Source organism: Neophocaena asiaeorientalis, unplaced genomic scaffold (assembly GCF_003031525.2).
Source record: "Neophocaena asiaeorientalis asiaeorientalis breed wild unplaced genomic scaffold, Neophocaena_asiaeorientalis_V1.1 scaffold197, whole genome shotgun sequence".
In the NCBI taxonomy this organism is placed as follows: Eukaryota; Metazoa; Chordata; class Mammalia; order Artiodactyla; family Phocoenidae; genus Neophocaena; species Neophocaena asiaeorientalis.
This window is the reverse complement of record NW_020174703.1, coordinates 6,868,466-6,893,540: the sequence shown is the minus strand read 5'-3', so window position 1 is coordinate 6,893,540 and position 25,075 is coordinate 6,868,466. Positions and strand designations below refer to the sequence as shown.

Genomic DNA, 25,075 nt, shown 5'->3' with positions numbered 1-25,075 from the left:
TATTGGAGTCCGTTTTACGAACATGTCCAGCTTTCAACAAAAATTACAAGACATACTAAAAGGAAAAAAATACAGCAATTATCAAGGGACAGGAGGGAGGAATTAGGAATATTTTGTTATTAATAATGTACCTGCACTACCCATGAAGCAGTACGGTGTTATTTGATAGTGGACTTGAGTTGCTTGTAAATGCATACTGAAAACTCTAGGGCAACCACTTAAAGTAAAATGAGAAGTATAACTGATACACTAAGAAAGGAGACAAAATGGAATCTATAAAATGTTCAATTAGGGACTTCCCTGGTGGTCCAGTGGTTAAGATTCCGCCTTCCAATGCAGGGGACACAGGTTCCATCCCTGGTCGGGGAACTAAGATCCCACATGCTGCGGGGCAACTAAGCCCAAGGCCACAACTACTGAGCCCAAGAACCTCAACTAGAGAGCCCGCAGGCCACACTACAGAGCCCACACACTCTGGACCCTGCGCACCACAACTAGAGAAGCCCGTGCGCCACAACTAGAGAGAAGCCCGCACGCACGCCACAACAAGAGAGTAGCCCGCACGCCACAACTACAACTACAGAGTAGCCCTCATGCTGCATGAAGAGCCTGTGCGCAGCAACAAAAGATCCCTCATGCCACAACTAAGACCCCATTCAACCAAAAATAAAAATAAATAAATAAAATATTTTTTTAAAAAATGCTCAATTAAAACCACAAGAGTCAGAAAAAGAGCAGAAGACAAAAATAGGAACAAAGAACAAGGACAATGAATAGAAAACAGTAACAACTATGGTAGATATTAATCCAACTATATCAATAATCACCTTGAACACCAATGGACTAAAGACACCAGTTAGAAGACAGAGGTTGTCAGACTCAATTATATGTTGTCTCTAAGAAACTTACTTTAAATATAAAGACTTATATAGATTAAAAGTAAGTGGATGGAGAAAGATATACCAGGCTAGCACTAATCAAAAGAAAGCAGGAATAGTTATATTAACTTCAGACAGAGTAGACTTCAGAGCGAGGAAAGTCATCAGAGATAAAGAAGGATATTATATAATAATAAAAGGGTCAATTCTCCAAGAAGACATAACAATCTTTAACATGTATGTGCCTAACAACAGAAAGTCAAATATGTGAGGCAAACACTGATAGAACTGCAAGAAAAAATAGATAAATTCACTATTGTAGTTAAAGACTTCAATACCCCACCATCAGAAATGGATGGATCCAGCAAGCAGAAAGTCAGTGAGGACACAGTTGAACTGAACAGCACCACCAATCAACTAGATATGATGGGCCTCTATAAACTACTTACCTAGCAACAGCAGAATACACATTCTTCTCAAGCTCACATGAAAGATGCAGAAAAACAGATCATATTCTGGGCCATAAAACATACCATAAAAAATTGAAAAGAACAGAAACCATACAATGTCTGCTCTCAGACTACAATGGCATTAAAGTAGAAATTAATAACAGAACGATAGCTAGGAAATCCCAAAATACCTGGAGATTAAACAACACGCTTCTGGGAATTCCCTGGCGGTCCAGTGCTTAATACTCCACACTCTCACTGCTGAGGGCCCAGGTTCAATCTCTGGTCGGGGAACTTAAAAAACCCCACAAGCCACGAGGGGTGCCCAATAAATAAATAAATAAATAATAAAACAAACTAAACAACACACTTCTAAATAAAACAAGGGTCAAAGAAGAAATATCAATAGAAAATTTAAATCTTTTTAGTTAAATGAAAATGAAAACACAACTTATCAAAATTTATGGGATGCCATAAAAGTAGGTCTTAGAGGGAAATTTACAGCACTGAATGCACATTATTAGAAAAGAGGAAAGATCTAAAGTCAATCATCTAAACTCCAACCTTAGGAAACTAGAAAAAGAAAAGCAAATCAACTCCAAAGTAAGGAGAAGAATAGAAATTAGAGCAGAAATCAATGAAACTGAAAACAGGAAATCAATAGAGGAAAGACAATGAGGCCAAAAGCTGGTTCTTCGAAAAGATCAATAAAATCAATAAGCCTGCAGCAAGGCTAACTATGGAAAACAGACAGGACACAAATTACCATTATCAGAAATGAAAGAAGAGACATAATTACAGATCCCATAGACATTAAAAGGATAATCAAGGAACTTCTCTGGTGGTGCAGTGGTTAAGAATCCGCCTGCCGGGGCTTCCCTGGTGGCGCAGTGGTTTCCAATGCAGGGGACATGGGTTCAAGCCCTGGTCAGGGAAGATCCCACATGCTGCGGAGCAACTAAGCCCATGCACCACAACTACTGAGCCTGCACTCTAGAGTCCGCGAGCCACAACTACTGAAGCTTGCACGTCTAGAGCCCATGCTTCGCAACAAGAGAAGCCACTGCAGTGAGAAGCCCGCGCACCGCAACCAAGAGTAGTCCCAGCTCACCACAACTAGAGAAAGCCCGTGTGCAGCAACAAAGACCCAACACGGCCAAAAATAAATAGGTAAATAAATAAATTAATTTTTTAAAAAAGGATAATCAAGGAATACCACGAACAACTCTATACCCACAAATTTGATAACTGAGATGAAATGCTCCAATTCCTTGAAAGATACACTCTGCCAAAACTCATACTAGAAGAAACAGATCATCTGAAGAGGCCTATAATCTCTAGTAAAGAATCTGGATCAATAATTAATGACCTTTCAAAAACAGACACCACCAGGTCCAGGTGGGATTCATTGATGAATTCTACCAAATATTTAAGGAAGAAATTGTATCAATTCTCTACACTCTCTGTCAGAATATAGAAGCAGAAGGAATACTTCCTAACTCTTTCTATAAAGCCAGCATTACCCTAATACCAAAACTAGACAACGACATTACAAGAAAACTACAAATTTTCCTCATAAACACAGATGTAAAATCATCAACAAAATATTAACAAATCAAATCCAACAATGTGTAAAAAGAATTATACACCATGACCAAGTGGGATTTATCCCAGGTATGCAAGAAAGTGCCTTAATAGAACTCCAGTGCTTCCCAAAGACCATGTTTTACACCCTCTTAGAACTGGTCCTTAATCTTCACTTTGGCCTTTCTGCTTAGAAGATGACCTTATAAGGACTTCAGTCTTTTTTAGTTTGGACATTAATTGCTATTTATATTGTGGCATTTTGCTCTATATACCGTACAACACAATGGCTTTCTAATATTTTGTATCTCAAAATTTTATACTCTGTCTCTAAATTTCAGATGTTTAAGCTCTTTTCTTATTAGTGAGCAGATCTGCCTATTTGACAATAAAGTTTTCTACCAAAAAAAAAAAAACTCACCTTAGAGCCTTGTAAAATTTCACAGGTAAAGAAAAGGTCCTAATAGCTTCCAGAAAGAAGAACAATGTTACCAATAAAAAAACAAGAATTAGATTGGCATTAGCCTTGTCTTTTGCTACACTGGACACTAGAAGACAGTAGAGCAAAGTTGTAAGGTTCTGAGGGAAAAGGATTTTGAATATAGTGTTCTAAATACAAATACAAATCATTTATGAGGGCAAAATAAAGACAGTTTCAGACATGTAAGCTTTGTTCCCATGTGCTCTTTCAGAAAAACATTATTTGAAGATTTAACCCAGTAAAATGGAAAGAAAAATCCAAGGAAGTGAAAGACATGAGCAAGAGTGAAACCAACCCAGGAATTCAATGAAAAGCAAACTCAGAATAACAGCTGGGCAACAGGTCAAGACAATAATCAGTGAACAGTGAAACAGGAAGACAGAGGGCTCTGAGGAAAAAGAACCAAAATGCCTTGAAGAAGCAAGGGGAGGGACTTCCCTGGCAGTGCAGTGGTTAAGACTTCGCCTTCCAATGCAGGGGGTGAGGGTTCGATCCCTGGTCAGGGAACTGGGATTCCTCATGCCTCGCAGCCAAAAAACCAAAACATGAAACAGAAGCAATATTGTGGCAAATTCAATAAAGACTTTTAAAATGGTCCACATCAGGGGCTTCCCTGGTGGCGCAGTGGTTGAGAGTCCGCCTGCCGATGCAGGGGACACAGGTTCGTGCCCCGGTCCGGGAAGATCCCACATGCCGCGGAGCGGCTGGGCCCGTGAGCCATGGCCGCTGAGCCTGCGCGTCCGGAGCCTGTGCTCCGCAACGGGAGAGGCCACAACAGTGAGAGGCCCGCGTACCGCAAAATAAAAAAAAAAAGCCCACATCAAAAACATCTTTAAAAAAAAAAAAGGAGAAGCAGCAAGTGGATTCAATTCAACAAATCATATGAAGGAAAATCCTCATGACACGTTACAGAAGGTGGTACTTTCTCTCAACAGAAAAAAAGGCAATTAGCACTCCAGAAAAAAAAAAAAAACAAGAAGAGGTACAAGAAAGTCATCATTAAAATATGAAGCAAATTAAAATGCAGCATGATTAAGCAACTGAGGTACTGTATAAAAAAGATCCGTTTGACCTTGCTGTTTGGGAAATTCTCCATCAAGAGATATAGATTTGGTTTCAAAGGATCATGTTCTATATTGACTAACATTTACATGATATTCATAATGTTATTGTTTTTAAGTATAAGAATCGATCCAGGGCTTCCCTGGTGGTGCAGTGGTTGAGAATGCCTGCCAATGCAGGGGACACAGGTTCAATCCCTGGTCTGGGAAGATCCCACATACCACGGAGCAACTAAGCCCGTGCGCCGCAACTACTGAGCCTGTGCTCCAGAGCCCATGAACCACAGCTACTGAGCCTGTGTGCCACAACTACTGAAGCCTGTGCGCCTAGAGCCCGTGCTCCACAACGAGAGAAGCCACCGTAATGAGAAGCCCGCGCATCGCAACAAAGAGTAGCCCCCCACTAGCCACAACTAGAAAAAGCCCGTGTGCAGCAACAAAGACCCAAGGCAGCCAAAAATAAATAAATTAAATAAATAAGTTTTTTTAACAAAGAATCAATCCATAAAGATTGATATAATTAAGGCTACACGTTAGCCTTAATTATAGTTAGAGCAATAATACTAAAGATTATAAAGCCTGATGATGCAAAAGTTATACGCTAGCTAATGGAAGTCAAATGTAAAATAATGCAGAAATGATTTTCTTCCTCACTTACAGGAGGAAGTTAAAATGTGCTATCTAATGCTATTAGGGAAAGAAAAGGTCTAAATACATTATTTTAATGCACAGAAATAAAGATAATTTTATAAAGTTTAGAAAAGAGTGACAGAAAGTGTGAGTCAGCAGAAGACCTCATCTTTCATTTTCTTAACAGGAACAGCAGTATCAACCAACATCTACTAAGCACCTATGTGCCGGACACTCTTTTGAAGACTTTACATAAATCTTTTAATACAATGTTTAAATTATCCCATGATATAAGTCCTATGATTATGCCATATGATAGACAAGGAAACTGAGGCAGTGAATGGCTTGATAATTTGCCCAAGGTCACATAGGTTAGAAGCAGCAAACCTGGACTAGAACGCACGCATTCTGAGTTCAGTCTGTGTTTTAACTTAACCATCCATGCTGTACTGCCTGATGTGGAAAGGTCAGAAGGTACAGTGTAAAGCTGACAAAACAAGATATAACTGTGTAATGTGTAATTAGCACTAACTAAGCAAATAATTAAAAACAAGCAGTTACATCCAAGAAACAACACTGAGAGCGACGACTGGGGAGGGAATTCATTTATGTACTTAATACCACTCTCTATTCTTTCAAGTGTTTTATACTTTTCATTAATTATTTTCTTAATAGACAGAAGGACAGATGAACACATGGATGGGAAAAATAGCTATGTACCTGCAATACTGTGATTTGTAAGAAATATACATTTGGTCTTCATCCACAGTTCCGGGCTCACAGCTCCCAAAATCCTTGGCAGCGATAAGAGCAATGGGAGCATCTTTTGCTGTAATATTTGGTTTCGTGCCCTCAGTTCCTGAAAACACTTCAGAGTCATAAAGGGGAAATGGGTTCCTTGTTCTTCGTTACAAGCCCCTTTCCACCACAGCAGGGTGTGTGTTACCATGGTGGCTTTTGGAAAGCACCTGAGGATGGGGGCTGGTTGGGTTGTCAGGAGAACCAACCATGATTAGAGGGTTGGAACCTTCAGTGCCACCCTGGACACCCACCCCTGGAGGCTGAATCAATAACACCTACGGAATAAAGCCTCCATAAAAACCCAAAAGGATGGGGTTTGGAGAGCTTCCGGGTTGGTGAACACATGGAGATTCAAGGAGAATGGTGCATTCAGAGCATGGAAGCTCTATGTCCTTCCCATATACCCTGCCCCATGCATCTCCTCCTTCTGGCTATTCCTGAGTTATAATTGGTTATAATAAACCAGTAATCCTGTAAGTAAAATGTTTCCCTGATTTCTGTGAGCTGCTCTAGCAAATCAACTGAAGCCAAGGCAGAGACCACTGGAACTTCTGATCTATAGTCAGTCCGAAGCACAGGTGACAACCTGGACTTGTGACTGGCATCTGAAGTTGGGCTTGGGGGAGAGTCTTATAGGACTGAGCCCTTAACCTGTGGGATTTGATGCTATCTTCAGATAGACAGTGTTGTTACCAAACCAAACTTGGGTCCACTCGCCTGCCCACAGTAAAGCCAATCTACTGACACCAGGTTGTGGGGAAGTAAAGTGCAGCGTTTATCATAAAGCGCCCAACTAGGAGTCCAGGGCAGCTAGTGCTCAGAAACACCCCAACTCCCGAATGGGTTTCAGGGAAGCATTTTTAAAGGGAAGGTGAGGGAGGGGAGTCACAGAGTATATGATCAGCTCGTGCACGATTCTCTGATCGTGATGGTGTGGTAGCAAGGCGGTGTCACAGGGGTTAATGTTACCAATCTTCAGGTTCCAGATGGTCTGGGGGCTGTGTGCTCATGATCATCGAATAGTTAACTTCTTCCATTTGGTGGGGGTTTTAGCATCTGTAAAGCAGCTCAGGAATGTGGATCAGATACTGTTATCTACGTATTTCAGGGAGGAACTATGGATACTGTGACTGCCTTGTGGCTGATTTACTGTTTCAATTGTTACCAGTTCTCCTGGCCCAACTGCTACTTTTGTCACTATATTGTCCTTTCAATCATTAATTCTTGGGCCAGGCTTTTGTGACTCTCGGGAGGCCTGAGAAACTACAGCTTTTCTACAAAGGAGAGGCCAGCAGAGGACCTGGGGGAGGGGATCTGTCCAGGAAGGGCCCATAGGGTCCTGCTCAGTTACAGTGTCAGAATTGATTTGAACTGTAGGTCACCCTGCTGGTGTCCAAGAGTTGCCTGGTGGTATGGAAAAATTCCCTCTACCCACATTGGAAATTGGGTGTAGGACTTTTTTAGTACCTAACCCAGGGAACTGCATCTGACATTATGCAATAAGTCAAATTGCAAGGGAAAACAACAATAGCAAAGCAAAACTGAAAATCACTCTCCTCAATAGCTAGTATTACCTGTTATAAACCACTTAAACAAGGCCTCAGGCTCCCCATGACCCCCTGGAGGGGTGGGATAGGGAGGGTGGGAGGGAGGGAGACGCAAGAGGGAAGAGATATGGGAACATACGTATATGTATAACTGATTCACTTTGTTATAAAGCAGAAACTAACACACCATTGAAAAGCAATTATACTCCAATAAAGATGTAAAAAAAAAAATCCTATACGAGGTAAACGTAATGCCAAACAAGGTAAAAATAATCCCAAAATACAAAAGGATTTTTAATGATCTTCTTAGATTCTGTATTTTTTCCCTTTCATTTTACACTTGTATCCAGACACTCTCAACTGGAAGAATTTCATTGGGCTCCTTCATTTTAAAGGAACACACAGTATTATTTGTTCATTAAAAAGGGTAATAATGACTTTGAAAATTTTTCCCTGGCAGAGTTGACATCAGCGCCATGACATGGCATAAGACATTCCTCCTTTTTTGTCCTCCTTTTTAACAACAAATTAGGCACCCATCCAAAAAACAAAAGTGCCTCTGTGGGAATTGAGGGATCCAGTACCACATGCCAAGGGACCTAGGAGGAGTCTCGACCACATGTGTATCTGGTAATAGGCAGATACACCTCAGTAAAGACAGCATAGCCAGTGAACTTGTCCCAATCCCTCTTGGCCATAGTCAGGGAAAACCTGGAGCATGCTGACCCAGGCAGATACGAACAGATGAGAAAGAATTTGTAGAAATCCAGTCTTCCCAAGGGGAAGGAACTTTGCCAGCACTGTCCCTCCCCACACATAACAAGCCCAGGGCTGAACAACCCAGGAGCGCCCTCTTCCAAGAGGGAAAAGGAGAGTGGCAAGTTAGTGCCCAGCTACCCCCAACGTGAGAGAAACCCACTTAACTCAGCAGCACCCCAAGTACTGAGGTGGGATCTCCATGACTGGAGCGGGGAAGGGATCAGGAAAGAGGCAGATAAGAATACCAAAGGGCACTGAAGGGATGCAGTTCCTGGTAACTGTGCTCAGGACTTTAGCAGGGAGTCCGCCCATGAGCCCATGGGAGACCCTCACCCGACAATCTTTCCACAGAGCCCACGGGCACTCCCAATGCCCTGAGTGCTAAACCCACACCTCCCCACACTCTGCATGCTCCCAAATGAGGCAGTGAGACTCTGCTAAAGAGGACACTATCAGTCTCTGTGGACAAGGGAGAAATACAAACTTAAGCCATAGTGCCTCCTTCTGGAAAACAAAAGCTTAACAGCAGCTAGCCTGGCGGATTGTAAGAAAAGGTGAAGAACTGCGCCACAAGAAGCAGCAAGACATGGGAAGCAAGCGTACCCGTACCAGGGCAGAAACAACCACAGATAAAACAGGACTAATGAACATTTTATCCCATCCAAAGGCAACTAGTAAGACAAGAGGAGGTATCTGCTATTTCAAGTGTGAAAGCAGCAATGCAAATGTACAAGGAACATAAAGAATCAAGGAAACATGTCATCACCAAAAGACAACAATAATCCTCCAATAACCAAGCTCAAAGGCACAGAATTAACAACCTAGAAGATAAAGAATTCAAAATAGCTGTTTGAGGAAACTCAATGAGCTACAATAAAACATAGACAAACAAATCAAAATATACATGAACAAAATCAGAAACTTACAAAGAGATAGAAATCATAAAGAAGAAGCAAATGGAAATTTTGGAGCTGAAAAATTCCATGAATAAAATGAAAAAAATGCAATAGAGAGCATCTATAGCAAAGGAGATCAAATGGAAGACTGAATAAGGGAGCCAGAGGACAGGAACTTTGAAATAAACCAATCAGAAGAGAACGCAGGAAAAAAAAGAATGAAAAAGAGCATAGAAAGCTTACATGATCTATGCGACGCCACCAAATGTACAAATATTAGAATAATCAGGGTTTGAGAGAGAGGAGAGAGGGAAAAGGGGGCAGAGTTTATTTAAAGAAATAATAGCTGAGAACTTCCCAAACCTAGGGATATACTTGGACAACCAAGTTCAAGAAGCTAATAGATCACCCTATTATCTCTATGCAAAAAGACCTTCTCCAAATACATTATAATGAAATTGTCAAAAGACAAGCATAAAGAGAGAATCCTAAACACAGCCAAAGGAAAAAATATTGTAATCTACAAAAGAATGTCCATTCAGCTCTCAGTGGATTTCTAAGCAGAAAACCTACAGGCCAGGAGAGAGTGGATGACATATCCAAAGTGTTGAAAGAAAAAAATTGCCAGCCAAGAATACCCAGAAAAGTTATCCTTCAGATGTGAAGGAAAAATAAAGACTTTCCTTGACAGACAAAAGCAGAGGGAGTTCATCACCACTAGACCTGCCTTGCAAGAAATGCTGAAAGGAGTTCTTCAAGCTGAAATGAAAAGATGCTAGTGATATGAAAACATACAAAAGTATACAACACACTGAAGATAAATATACAGATTTAGAAAACTCTAATTCTGTAATAGGATGGTGTGTTAACCACTTAACTATAGTATAAAGGTTAAAGAAAATAACTACAGCTACTATAACTTGTTAACAAATACACAGTACAAAAAGAGGTAAACTGTGACATCAAAAATATAAAAGGGAGGGAATAAAACGGTGGAGCTTTATGTGCAATTGAAGTTATGCTGTTATCAGCCTAAAATGGTCTGCTTTATCTATGAAATGTTTTATGTAACCACGAAACAAAAACATAAAGAAAATTCACAAAGGCGAAAGAAATGAAAACCGAGCAACCACCATGGAAAATCACTAATTTACAAAAAAAGGAAGGCACAAACAGAGCAGAAAATAAACAATGAAAATGCAAAACAAATAGAAAGCAATTAATAAGATAGCATTAATAAGTCCTTATGTATCAATAAATACTCTAAATGTAAGTGGATTGAATTCACCAAAAGGCACAGAGTGGCTGAATGAATAAAAAAATAAGACCCAACTACATGCAGCCTAGATTCACTTTAGATTTCATGACACAAAAAGACTCAACATGAAGGGATGGAAAAAGACATTACATGCAAATAGAAACCAAAAGAAAGGGGGTTGTCTATACTTATATGAGACAAAATAGGCTTTAAACCAAAACCAGTAACAAGAGATAAAGAAGATCATTATATGATGATAAATGGGTCAATACATCAAGAAAATATAACAATCATAAATCTATACCTACCCAATGTCAAAACACCTAAATCTATTATGCAAATACCAACAAAACTGAAGGGAAAAACACACATGAATATAGTAATAGTAGGGGGTTTCAATACCCCAGTTTCAGCAATGGATGGATCCCCCAGACAGATAATCAATAAAGCAGCATTGGACTGGAACCATATATTAGATCAAATGAACCTAAGAGACGTTTATAGAACATTCAATCACAGCAGTAGAATACACATTCTTCTCAAGTGCACATGGAACATGCCCCACTTTAGATCACATGATAGGCCACAAAGCAAGTCTTAGCAAATTTAAGAAGAATGAAATCATACCAACTATCCTTTTTGACCACAGTGGTATGAAACTAGACATCAACAACAAGAGGAAAGCTGGAAAATCTACAAGTATGTAGAAATTAAACAACGTACTCCTGAACAACCAATAGATCAAAGAGTAAGTTGAAAAAGAATATTTTTAAATATCTCAAAACAAATGAAGCTGGAAATAACATACTAAGACCTATGGAAAACCTACCACAAAAGCAGTTCTGAGAGGGATGTTCATAGCAACAAATGTATATATTAAGAAAACAGATCTATCTCATGCAACCTAACTTTACACCTCAGGAAAGAAGAATGGCCAAGTGGGATTTACCCCTGGGATGCAAGTATGATTCAGCATACACAAAACAATAAATGTGATACACCATATTAATAGAATGAAAATGTATTTGATAAAATACAACATCCTTTCATGATAAAAACATCGCAACAAACTGGGTATAGAAGGTAAATTTAATAAAGGCTATTTACAACAAACCCACAGCTAATATCACACTCAATGGTGAAAGATTAAAAGCTTTTATTCTAAAATCAAGAACAAGACAAGGATGTCCACAGTCACCACTCTGATTCAACATAGTACTATAAGTGTCAGCTAGAGTAATTAGGCAAGACAAAGAAATAAAAGGCATCCAAATCAGAAATGAAGAAGTAAAATTGTCATTATTTGAAGATGATATCATCTCATACAGTTGACCCTTGAACAATGCAGAGGTTAGGGACACTTACCCTCCACACAGTCGAAAATCTGCATATAACTTAGACGCCCTCCTTATACACGGTGTCTCCATATCTGTAGTTCCACATTCATAGATTCAACCAACTGTGGATTATGTAGTACTGTAGTATTTACTACTGAAAAAAATTCATGTATAAGTGAACCCATACAGTTTAAACCCATCTTGTTCAAGGGTCACCTGTATTTAGAAAATCCTAAAGACTCAATCAAAAACCTGTTGTAACTAATCAACAAATTCAGTAAAGCTGCAGGATATAAAATCAACATACAGAAATAAATTGCATTTCTATACACTAATAACAAAACATCTGGAAAAAAATAAAGAAAACTATCCCATTCACAGTAGCATCAAAAACAATAAAATAATTAGGAATAAATTTAACCAAGGAAGTGAAAGATCTATACAATGAAAACTTCGATGAAAGAAACTGAAGTAGACATAAACAAATGGAAAGAGAGCCCATGTTCATAGATTGGAAGAATTAATATTGTTAAAACACCTATACTAACAGAGTCATCTATAGATCCAGTGAAAACCCTATCAAAATTCCAATGGCATTTTCCACAGTAATAGAAAAAACAATCCTAAAATTTATGTGGAACGACAAAAGATCCCAAATAGCCAAAGCAATCCTGAGAAAAAAGAACAAATCTAAAGGTATCACATGTCCTGATTTCAAACTGCACTACAAAGCTATAGTAATCAAAACAGTATGGTACTGGCATAAATACAGACATATAGACCAATGGAATACAATCAAGAGTTCAGAAATAAACCTCCACATAAACAGTCAACTAATATTTCATAAGGGAGCAAACAAATACTCAATGAGGAAAGCATAGTCTCTTCAAAAATGGTGCTGGGAAGACTGGTTAACCACAAATAAACAAATGAAATTGAACCCCTATCTTACACCACTCACAAAAATGAACTCAAAATGGATTAAAAACAAACATAAGATCTGATACTGTAAAATACTAGAAGAAGAAGTGTCTTGGCATCGGTCTTGGCAATGATTTTTTTAGATATGACACCAAAAGCACAAGCAACAAAAGCAAAAATCAACAAGGGGTATTATATCAAACTAGAAAGCTTCTGCATTGCAATAGATAGCTCCAATAAAATGAAAAGATAACCTATGGAATGGGAGAAATATTTGCAACCTATATATCAGATAAAGGGTGACTATCTAAAATATATAGAGAACTCATACAACTCAATAAGAATAACAACAAAATCCAATTTTAAAAATGGGCAGAGGGTGACTTCCCTGGTGGCACAGTGGTTAAGAATCCGCCTGCCAATGCAGGGGACACAGGTTCAAGCCCTGGTCCAGGAAGATTCCACACGCCATGGAATTCCACATGCTGTGGAGCAACTAAGCCCATGCACCACAACTACTGAGCCTGTGCTCTAGAGCCCACGAGCCACAACTACTGAGCCCACGTGCCTAGAGCCTGTGCTCCGCAACAAGAGAAGCCACCACAATGAGAAGCCCATGCACTGCAACAAAGAGTAGTCCCCACTTGCCACAATTAGAGAAAGCCTGTGCACAGCAACAAAAACCCAACACAGCCAAAAATACATAAATAAATAAACGGGCAGAGGAACTAAATAGACATTTTTTCCAAAGAAGATATCCAAATGGTGAACAGGTACATGAAAAGATGATCAACATCACTAATCATCAGGGAAATACAAATCAATACCATGATAAGATATCACATCACACCTATTAGAATGGCTACCATAAGGAAAATAAAGAAGATAGGGAGAGGAGGGAACCCTTATCCCCTTATACACTTGTTGGGAATGTAAATTAGTTCAGCTGCTACAGAAAACAGCATGAAGGTTCCTCAAAAAATTAAAAATTGAACTATCATATGATCCAGCAATCCCATTTCTGGGTGTATATCCTAAGGAAATGAAAAAAGGTATAAAAAAAGATATCTGCACACCCATGTTTACTGTAGCATTATTCACAATAGCCAAGATATGGAAAGAACCTAAGTCCATTGATGGATGAATAAAGAAAATGCAGTGTGTGTGTATATATATATATATACACACACACACACAATGGAATATTATGCTAAGTGAGATGAGTCAGACAGAGAAAGACAAATACCCCATATCACTTATATGTGAAATCTAAACAAACTGAACTCCGCAATTCCCTGGCAGTCCAGTGGTTAGGACTCCATGCTTTCACTGCCAAGGGCCCAGGTTCAATCCCTGGTTGGGGAACTAAGATCCCACAAGCCACGTGGTGCGGCCAAAAAAAAAAAAGGAATAAAATGTTAAAAAAAAAAAAAAAAGCTGAACTCGTGAAAACAAAGAATAAAATGATTACCAGGGGCTAGGGGATTGGGGAATTAGGGAGATATTGTTTAAGGGTACAAGCTTGCAACTAGTAGATAAATAAGTCCTAGAGATCAAACGCATAGCATAGTGACTGTAGTCAACAATAGTGTATTATTGTATTAATATAAATATAATAAGTTTATGTAACAAACTTCAAAGTTGCTAACAAACAAGATCTTAATTGTTCTCACCATAAAAAGAAATGATAATTATGTGACATGATAGAAGTGCTAGCTAACACTATAGTGGTAATCATATTACAATATATAAATGTATCAAATCAACACATCACACACCTTAAACTTACACAACGTTATATGTAAATTATATCTCAATTTTTTAAAAACAGAAAAATTTCCCTTACCTACTGATTACGTTTTAGGAAATATTCCAGCCTCCCTCTCTTTTTAGTTGTTGTGAGGCTATGACAAACCACTAAGGACCAAACCATGCACTGTGTGCTCACAGCATGCCTCCTTCTCCTTTCTTTTTCCTCTCTTCCTCTCCCATGGCCACTCTTGTTCCTTGGGTAGCCACCAGCTACCAACTTAAGGCCAGTAAACTGACCCATACAGCCCAATCCAAGAATCACCAGATGCTTGGTGCTAAGTCACCTGAATTTTACTTAAAAATGAAAAAGAATGCAAAAATGTCAATTTACTTAATTTTCCCAAATGATAACCCTATTCTAGGCCAGTAACAAGGGCAGCTTCAAGGTCTGCCATCTTTTTAGATTCAGAGCCAAGAGGAAACACTAATGGTCACTCCTGGAGCCACTGTAAGGTATGGACTGGAATGAACACTATGCTTGCCTGTCCCACAGGCCTGTTTTACTCCTGTCTACTGAAACACAACACTGCTGTTTACTGACCTGTCAGCTCAGGGGCGGGCCTGACTGATCAAAGAATAATCCCAAGTGACTGATTCAGGAATGGGCCTGTGACCCAATTCTGTTCTATGAAAAGCTGCTGCATGTTTCTGATGGATTCATGCACCCAAATCCATACACCACCAGTACTCTGGGAACAGCTCTCTGAATTTTACTTGCCAATGAAAAAAATGCAAGTAACTCTTGAGAATATTTTTGGGGAAAAAATTGTATCTCAAGCTGGACATGTACAAGAAAGCAACCACCTGTTGCTGTGGCAGCAACCTAAAATCCAGCCATGAAAGAGGATGCCACAGACAAAGCTAATGCACAGAGGGCACAGCTGAGAGACTTACAGAGAAATGGAGCCTGAACTATGCTCAACTTAGCAAAATGAATTATGCCCAACTATACCTCCTGACTTCTACTCTAAATGAATATTATTCCTTAATATTAAAGCCAGATTGAATCAGCTTTATTTGCAGCCAAAAGCCCTAATACACTGGTATTGTTTTCATAATCAGAAAACATATATATTTAAAATATCAATGAATAAGGAAAAAACAAATAAATACAGGCCATGCTCAATGAGAGGTTATCAGAGAACTAACAGAGAATTCTCCCTACAAACTTTTGCTAGATATTGATATACATCTCCTTCTCATATGTGATATTTTTTCTCCCATGGTTTCTACCTGCATCATTCTAATCTCCACTTCCATCATCATATCACCTCCACCTTCTTGCCACTCTCTTATAAAGACCCATGTGATTATATTGGGCCCACCCAAATAATCCTGAATAATATCCTTATCTCAAGATTCTTAACTTAAACTTGTCTGCAAAGTCTCTTTTATCAGATAACATATTCACAGGTTCTGAGAATTCAAACACTGACATCTTTGGGGGCTTTATTCAGCCTACCGTATATACCAACATGATAATAAGTCCTTTACATTCAGAGACGTCTAGAAATTCAGAAATCTGAGAATTCACTATAGTAGTTGCTCTACTCACAATCACCTAACTAGAGAGGTTTTGCTAGTTTGTGGATCTTATTTGTTCCTCTATTTGTTTAACTGAATTTGGCCAAATCTTAGGAAATGTGGGGATTTTGGTGTGATACATCTGAGATGGAGCAGACAGGATGCCCTAGGGTTTGTATTTTTTAAACACCCATGAATTATTTCGAATTTATTCAACTTTCATTCAATAAATCTTTATTAATGTTTCAGAAGCTGAAGAATTTAAAGTATCTAACCACATTTTATGTTGGAAAACTAAGTAAAAATGTAATAGTCGTGACAAAGGAAATATTCCTTTCTTAAATTTCAAAAAACTCCACATATACAATATAAGGGAGGCTAACTTGAGCATGAGATGAGGAAACAAAAACATGAAAGAGACCTGTTACCAATGGAAAGAATATTTGCTGCATTTAGTGTTGTTTGTTTGTTTTGTTTGTTTATCTTAACCAACTCTGAATTTGGCATATTTGAAAATGCTTTTTCTCCCCTTATCACCTGTGATGGTTAATTTTCTTATGTGATATTTTTAATTAAAATTGAATCTGTGCTTTTTAGAAAATACTCAGATACTCTAATTGCAAGGAGAGTACAATCAGGATCAGAAGCCTAGGACAGACCAGGGATTAAGGGACAGGAGACGGCCAAGGATCAGAGCCTTTCCCACTCCCCACTCCCCACCCCAAGCTTCTTTAAAAATTATCATCATAGTAATAAATTGAACAGTTTAAAAGTCATAACAATACTCTCAGCCTGGACAAGATAACCTCTTTAGACGAGGGGAAGTGTCTCACCCCACTCCACTAAAAGATTTATTTATATTTTCAATATTAGAGTTGTCCTACATCATTTATATTACTGGCACCTCCCTTCTCCATTATTGTTCAGTTTGTGTTCGTGCAGATAGCTACAGCTGTTAGCGGACATTCTCCAGAAGTTTCCAAGAACTACAGCAGGGCTATTAGGGGAATTCCTAACAATAATTCCTAACATTTCTTCCTGAGTATAATGACAATTAAGATGTGGGACTATGGCCTAACCTCTCAAGTCTCTCTTTCTCATACCTCCTCGGCCGTCCTAGACCTACACAACTATCCTCTCTTTTCTTACACCCAGGCTATTGAACGTGGAAAAACAAAACACACACTCACAAAACCAATGCAAGTAAGCGCCATGCACACATATGATCTTGAAAGTTATTGCCCCTCTATCATCGTGCAGGGTCAGCTCCATCTTCCACCCCCATTCTTTCAAGCCCCTACGTACCAACCTCCTGGGCTCCACCCTCCTTCCACCTTCCGCCTCCTGTCTAAGCAAGAACTCCCTCAATGTCTTACCTTCCAGCAGCAAATGTATCTACATTGCCAACCATTATGATATTTTTCCCTCTTAGGTCAGAGGAAGGAGCATGGCTCCTCCTACATAATTAATAATAAAATGATAGCAAGAACACTCACAATGTACCATGTCCCTCATTCTACATAGTTATTGCTCCATCTGTACTCTAGGTCCCATCCTCTCCTCCTCCCCTTGGTCCATTAATCCTTCTCTCCAGCTCCTCTATGAACTCTTTCGCCTCAAATGCAAGTCCCTCAGACTTCCACTTGCAGCCAAGATACAGAAACAGTGAGATCCACTCCTCCACATGAAACAGTGGTTTTCCAGACACTGCACATCAGACAACAAAAGACATGATGCCTGAAAGATGGGAAATAAAGGAAGTGATCCCTATGACTGATTGCCCTTTGCTTACAGCCTTGAGAGCATCTCCAGGCTGCAGCAGCAAGAGGGGAACGCAGGTGGAGCCTGGAGAATCCCCTAAATTGAGGAGATGAGCTGAGAGTCTTAAAAGACCAAGCTGATTAGAATCCACAGGACAGTAACAGTAGGAGACAGCTGCACACAGAACTCAGTCCTAATTAAGTATTCAGCAGAGTACTGAAGAGCGCATGTGTGTAAGGAAACTCCTGGAGGCTGGGGAAAGAACCACACGAAACCATGAGAGAAAACAGTAACCTGAGCTCCCACAGGGCCGGGATGTTTGAGAGACACAAACATTCAGTTTACAGCAAAATCCAAAAACCAAAAAAATACCGTAATTAAGTTCGACCTATAACCTGAGAAGTACCACAAGCCAACAAAATTAAAAGTACAGCATCAGTTTAGATAAAAAATACTCCATAAATTTTGGTGATATGTGAGTTCATGAAGGGAATGGAAGAGAGGGGGAGAGGCGACTACTACTAAGTACCTCCTCGGTGCCAGACACTTGTGAGGGTTCAATAAGACATGGTCCCTGTCCTGAGCACCACACCCAGTCTTCAAAACAGACTCATCGGACTTCCCTGCTGGCGCAGTGGTTAAGAATTCGCCTGCCAGTGCAGGGGACACAGGTTCGAGCCCTGGTCTGGGAAGATCCCACATGCCGCAGGGCAACTAAGCCCGTGTGCCACAACTATTGAGCCTGCACTCTAGAGCCTGTGAGCCACATCTACTGAGCCCGCATGCCACAACAACTGAAGCCCGCACGCCTAGAGCCCGTGCTCCGCAACAAGAGAAGCCGTCGCAATGAGAAGCCCGCGTACCGCAAGGAAGAGTAGCCCCTGCTCGCCGTAACTAGAGAAAGCCTGCACGCAGCAACAAAGACCCAAAGCAGCCAAAAATAAATTAATTAATTTAAAAAAAAAAAAAGACATCATCATCTCCCTCCCCTGAAATACTCCTTCAGCTTTCTGCCAGGAGCCAGCTAAAAGGTCCCCTCCTTGAAAAGACTTTCTTTCATCACTCTAAAGCTACTCTAGAGAACCCACTTTCTTTTCTCTACAGTACCTCTCACAATTTCTAATTATCATTTATTATTATATTCTATGATTACTTATTACTCTTACTTTCTCCCATGCACATTTAGAATACAAACTCCATAGTGAAGAAACCACCGCACCTTTGGTGACTAGCACAGTATATAACCATTGAAGGCACTCAAACACTTATTGAATGAATGAAAACAGGAACTGTGACTGAGATAAGTTTCCGGATGATCAACATTTTCCAGGCCAGTTAGCCCCAAATCCCTCGACTTCATTCCCTTAGTTATGCTGAGTACTCACCTCCACCTGAGTGACATTGATGACCAGCACTACCACCATCAATACTGCAAGCAGACAGCAGAAAAAACGTAGTTTGAAGAAACTGATCCACATTGTCTGGCTGTGTCTTGATCACCCATGGCCGACACCATGCTCCCTTCACTCCTTAAAACGCCATGTCTTTGTTTTTCTGAGCTGCAGATGAGCTTTCAGCTTGACTTGCTTCTTTTCTGCTAGTTTACTTACGAGTTCTTTGTATAAAAGAGCAACTGGGGTTGATTTAAGAAGCACATTTTTCTCCAAAGGACTCCTTCGAAGAGGGGAGATGAGAAAACAGATTACCAATTACAACAGCTTAGAGTGGAGTAAAAGGAAAGACACCGTATTTCCTCTTCCTTAACCTTACTGAAGACCCAAAGTCATAAGAGAAAGCAAAGAAACAGAGCACAGTAACATCTATTCCATATCTGGACAATTTACTTAAACCCAGCTCCAGGCTTCTGTGTAAATACAGAGATATTTGTCCTACGACCTATTATTTAGGTTTTAACTTTTAAGAGAGCAAAGAAGAATATCTTCAAACCCTTAGAAATTACAAAATTCAAGTGTTAGTTTTCTAAAGAGGTCTAAGTAAATAAAACCACTTCCCTTCCCTTACAGTTTAAGTTTTATTACATTACTAGAGTAATTATATTTAAAGAGCAGTAAGAAGAAAACCTGTGATTTTATGAGAAGATCTGGGATTAGGTGCAAACCATTCTGATAACCTCTGGAAAACAGGGATGCCATCCCTCTGTACGGCAGGAGACAGGAAACACCCTTCGGGTTTCTGGCTCCCTCATCACACATGTGGTTCTGATGCTCCCTCAGCTGAGTAACAAGGCACAGGAGGAAAGACACCTGCCCTGAAGATGTAGGAGAGGAAAGCTAAGCTTCAGGAGTAACAGCTCACCCAAATCCTTCATCACACCTGCTAGAGGCAGAAGACTTGAGAGTATATGGCTCCTAACTGTTCTTCCACGTAATTATTTTAAAATGCTCTCCCCAGCTGCTTTTATGATATAGGTAAGCAGTGAAAATGTTAGTGTTTAGTTCCCAGTGAGGCTTTCCATGCAAGGCAGGATAGAGAGGTAAAGGTGAAAAGGGTGCATAACCACAGTGCAGAGGACCTCAGACTCCCTCAGCTGCACCAATACTCCTACAGTTTTGTGTTGGACCTGGCAAGCCCCCTCTTCCCTCACTCCTCCACTCTTCTGGTCTAATACGTTCCCATACCACAAGTCCCATACCACAAGGACATACAACAACACTTCCTCACCCCAGCTTCATAAAGGAGACAAGGCTAAGCTATTCCAGTATGCTCTCCATCCTCAGAATTCCCACAACACTTACGTTTTTCACTTCTCAGCTGATCTCTGTATTTCTATGCATTTCTCATCTCCCCAACTACTCTATACCAATTAAGACTATATTTAAAAAACAAAAACAAAAACAGAAACTATATATCAGAGAAAAGCAACTTAAGGATAACAATGTATCATACTTTTTCATTCCTTCCCAGTACTTAGCTCTTTACATGATATACCAAAGATAATACTCCACTGCACCACGGTAGCCGTGGTCTACGTACTGTGGAAAGGCCAGCAGCTCAGAGGACGTCAGTGTGGTTCAGAGCTGTTCAGTAGCAGCACAGCAATGGTCAGTGGCACAGAAGGACGGCACAAGGGCAGCAGACTTCAGAGCTAAAGGAACGAAAGGCCTTATAGGCAGCAATGCAAACATGCAAGAAGCCCCTCACAGCCAGGGACTTCTTATAAAAATCATTATGGAAGGTCATGCCAGGAATCTGACTTCCTGCTACAAGTAGGTGGAACACTGAGATTGAGAGATCCATCTGTACACCTAAGTAGATACAGCCTGAGGTGTACTAGACAGACCTCTCTTTGAAAAGACACATACTAAAATGTTGATAGTTGTCACCTCTGGGTGGTTTTTGTTTTTCTCCTTCATCTTCACCAGGAAATAAAACTCACAAATATAAAGAAAAAAGCTGGTTTCTAAAAGTAACAATTAAAGATGAGCTTATAAGGAGAAACAAGGCATTAAATCAGATATGAGAAAACAAATTTAAAATGAAAGATTCCAGAGTGAAAAAAGAAATCTGTAACAGATTTCTGGGTTTTTCCTATAAAAATAAAACCTAGGCATTATTGCAAGAAATCTATTTGCAAAGAGAGCAGGAAAATATCATTTGGTATCTCAAATTGCCTTAGAATTGAGTAAGAACAATAGTGCTAGATAGGAATGACTCTAAAAAAAAGTTTCCTAGATCAACCAAAAAATAAAAAAATATAATTGAATTTAATTTACCTTTTTTTTTTTTTTTTGGAAATTTCCAGTTCCCAAGAAGAGATACTTATTAGAACTAAGAAATTAGGGTTTACATCTAACTTTCCTTCCAGTGTAAAATCTGAACTCAAGCAATTGTGAGAGCCCTTATTCTTTTCTTGTCACATTCGAAGCACATGTTGAAGTTTTTCATTTTTATACCATTCTTCCTGCTGCAACAGAGACAAGCACATGAAATACAGGTTAAAGATACTGAAAATGAAGCAAAGGAAAATATATTTGAAATCAAGAATACAATTTATAGCAAAGAGATGTACATAGATTTCAGTACAAAGTAGTGGGCGGAGTAAGGATAGGAACATTTCCTTTCCTAGTAATAAATAAAAAAAAAAACCCAACAATAAGTGGCTATTTATATTCATGAACTTACATAGGGCAAATCATTCTCAGATCTGAGCTAAAGGTCAAAACCTTATAAATAGCAACATAACTGGAAAAAATATAAACCACAGATAAAAGCTCCATGTTATTTTTCTTTTTTTTTTAATTTTTATTGGAGTATAGTTGATTTACAATGCTGTGCTGATTTCAGGGGTACAGCAAAGTGAATCAATTATACATATACATGTATCCACTCCTTTTTAGATTCTTTTCCCATATAGGTCATTACCGAGTATTGAGTTCCCTGTGCTATACAGTAGGTCCTTATTTTCTTATAGACTAGAATAATCATGTAGTTCAATGATCCATCCTACCACTAGAGAAAACAAGAAGTATTTGGACACATCTAAAAGTTGTGATCACTCCATGAGGAATCTCAACTTGAGCAGTCTTGTTTTCAAATCTTTCTGAAATGTTAGAGCACCACTTACTCATGCTTTATATTTATGTTCAAATGACAAGCAAAAAGTAAAATCCATGGTCTGCTGGGTCTGTTTTGCCAAATTTTGATTAAGACTATTTACCAGCCAATCTAAATTCTTTATGGCCTGTGGCAACAGCCCTATACTGCCATTAGGTACCTGACCTCCTACCCCCATCTCACAAGAGAATTACAAAGTGATTGCTTATATCACTTGGAATTACAATTGTCAGTAACACAAATGAAATACTTGAGTTCAGTACTAAAAAGAAAATTAGGGGCTTCCCAGGTGGCACAGTGGTCAAGAATCCACCTGCCAATGCAGGGGACATGGGTTCCAGCCCTGGTCCGGGAAGATCCCACATGCCACGGAGCAATTAAGCCCGTGTGCCACAATTACTGAGCCTGCGCTCTAGAGCCCGCGTGCTAAACTACTGAAGCCCGCTCGCCGCAACTAGAGAAAGCCCGCGCGCAGCAACACAGACCCAATGCTGCCAAAAATAAATAAATAAAAATTAGGCAGCAAACCCACCCCCTGGGGGAGCTAACGTTCTTAGACAACCACTACACAAACACAATACATTATTGAACAACCACATACCCAGTTTCTGGAACGGTCCCCATCCTAAATACTCTGACCTGCCAGCCACATAGATGTACTTGTCAGAGCAAGTATCTAGAGTTTTAATTCAGAATACAAGGACCCCACACATAAAAGACAAAAGCACAGATTTACATGGAATATATCCCGACTTAAACGTTCATATCTCGAGCTTTCCAAAGATCAGCTGTATTTCATAGGGTGCTGAGTAAAACCTTGAAACTTAACAGGGGAATGTGTAGGGAAGGAACTGGAGACTCATCCAAGACCATGATGATGATGGGTCAACCAAATAAGATCAATCCTTGGATAAAAATGAAGCAGGGACAGAAGTGTACACAGGGACAGAAGTCTACAGGACTTGTTTCCCCATATTCCATTCCATTTCTCTTTCATGTACCCCCATCTCACATGCCCAAAATGCTGACTCACCTAGGCCTTCTCTTCTTTCAAAGCAGCACCCCAATGCTTTCATAATACCTGGGGGCAGTAGGGTAGAGAAGTAAACAAATCAGTTAAATAAGTCACAAAGCAATAAGTGCTATAAGAAAAAAATAGGGCATGTTGATAGGCGGTGGTCTTTAACCTTGCATGCCCATTAATTATCATCCCAGAAGCTTATAAAAATACCAATGCCTGCATTCCACTCAACCAACTGGATCAGAATCCATAGGAGTAGGGCCCGAGAAACAGTTTTTATTTAAGGTCTGCAGATAATTATAATACACTGCCAGGTAGGAGAACCAATGGTATAGAGTGACCAGAGGGTCTTATTTGTACAAATTGCTCAGGGATGGCCTTTCAGAAATGATGCTTGAATTGTAACTTACATTGTCCCTCCAGGACAACCCGATTCTGGGTCAATGGGGATAGCCAACCCTACTTCAGGGATCTATCCCTTCGTTTCCTTTCTTAGTAACAAATAACTGCACTGTATCAGGCCCAGAGAGATTGTGAGGATGAAAGACACAAAAGATGTTAAACACAGTCAAGGAAAGCGGAGCCCAAACACTATGGAGGAACAGTGTGCTGTTCTACTGCGTGGACTGAGACAGTTACCAGGGTCTGGGAGTGCCGCCAGCTTCAAGAGCACGCTGATGTTCCAAATGATAATTAACCACAGTGAGAAGGGGAGAGATCCATCAGAGCAGCGTGATCCTTTATTCTTTAGAAAATGTGGCAACAATCCTCCTTTAGAATAAATAATGAAAGCAAGGAAAATTTTACAGACAATTACAAATTTCGTATAAATCCTGTGAATCCCTCTTACCACCTCACTAGCGGTCTTTGATCAAGTGGAGATGAGCGACAGGCCAGGCAGAGTCTCCACATCACACCCTGTAGAATCACACTTTACCCAAGTGACCTCAATCTGATGTCCCAAAACGACAGCTCAGTAAAACCAAAATAGTCCAACGCATTAGAGGACCGCCAGCCAAGAGGCAGCTGGGTCTCGGAGCAGCGATGAGACTGGAGATGCGGGCAGAGGAGGGAGGCGTCTCCAAGTGCCCCGCACTCGCTTAGAAAAGGTGTTAGGGGAAGGGGTCTTTAGCGGCCCGAAAGTCTGGGCTCCGCCGCGCTGCGGCTGCTCCTGCGGGTGTTGCAGCAAGTCGAGAAAGCTGAGGATGGAGATGCTCGCGCCCAGCCCCGCCCAGGGACCGGCTACAGCTCGGGCTACTCCGGACCAAGGCTGCGGCAGCCGGTGGCTTTAACTCTGCCCCGCCTTAGGCCGGAGCCTCCCGTTCCAGGTTCAGATGCCCCAGCCATGACCCCGGGGCTGCAGCTCCTCTGCACCGGGCCGGGAGCTCGGGAGCCGAAGCGCGGAGGAAGGGGCTTAGCAGCCGAGAGGCGCCCGGGAGGAGCCAGGCAATGGTTCGCTCGGGCGGCAGAGGCTCGGCCCGGCCCGGCCCGGCCCTGGAGCACAAGCCGCAGGCTGGCACTCACCTCCGCTCTGGCCTCCCGACGTGCGCTCTCCGGCTGCCGGGCACCCCAACGCTCGCCGCCGCTGCACCAGGCCGCCTGGCCCCGGCTTCCGGGACCAGCTGTGTCGCCTCACCCCCGACCCCCGGCTGCGATTGGTTAAGCTCTGGGAGGGGCGGACCGAGGGCGCTGACTGACAGCCGCGGGCTTGGAGCGCAAGCGTCCTCCGGAGTAAGGACGCAGAGTTGGCGCCTGTCGAGCTCCGCACCGCTAGGCTCAC

General features: G+C 40.7%; 1 protein-coding gene across 6 annotated transcripts in view; it reads right to left on the bottom strand.

The window, feature by feature from the left end:
• NXPE3 (neurexophilin and PC-esterase domain family member 3) overlaps positions 1-25,075 on the bottom strand; it is a 50,051-nt gene extending 24,976 nt beyond the window's left edge. For 2 of the 6 annotated variants that reach the window (XM_024759265.1, XM_024759266.1), the window contains exons 1-6: positions 24,820-25,075; positions 23,935-24,066; positions 23,308-23,355; positions 21,434-21,624; positions 20,694-20,805; positions 19,085-19,373 (exon numbers count right to left, since the gene is read on the bottom strand). Coding sequence is in view for 5 of the 6 variants with exons in the window: in XM_024759266.1 (XP_024615034.1) it covers positions 19,085-19,177 (93 nt within the window). In the remaining variant the exon portion in view is untranslated. The remainder of the gene's footprint in view (positions 1-19,084; positions 19,374-20,693; positions 20,806-21,433; positions 21,625-23,307; positions 23,356-23,934; positions 24,067-24,819) is intronic. The other 4 variants (XM_024759261.1, XM_024759262.1, XM_024759263.1 and 1 more) reach the window with 4 other exon arrangements.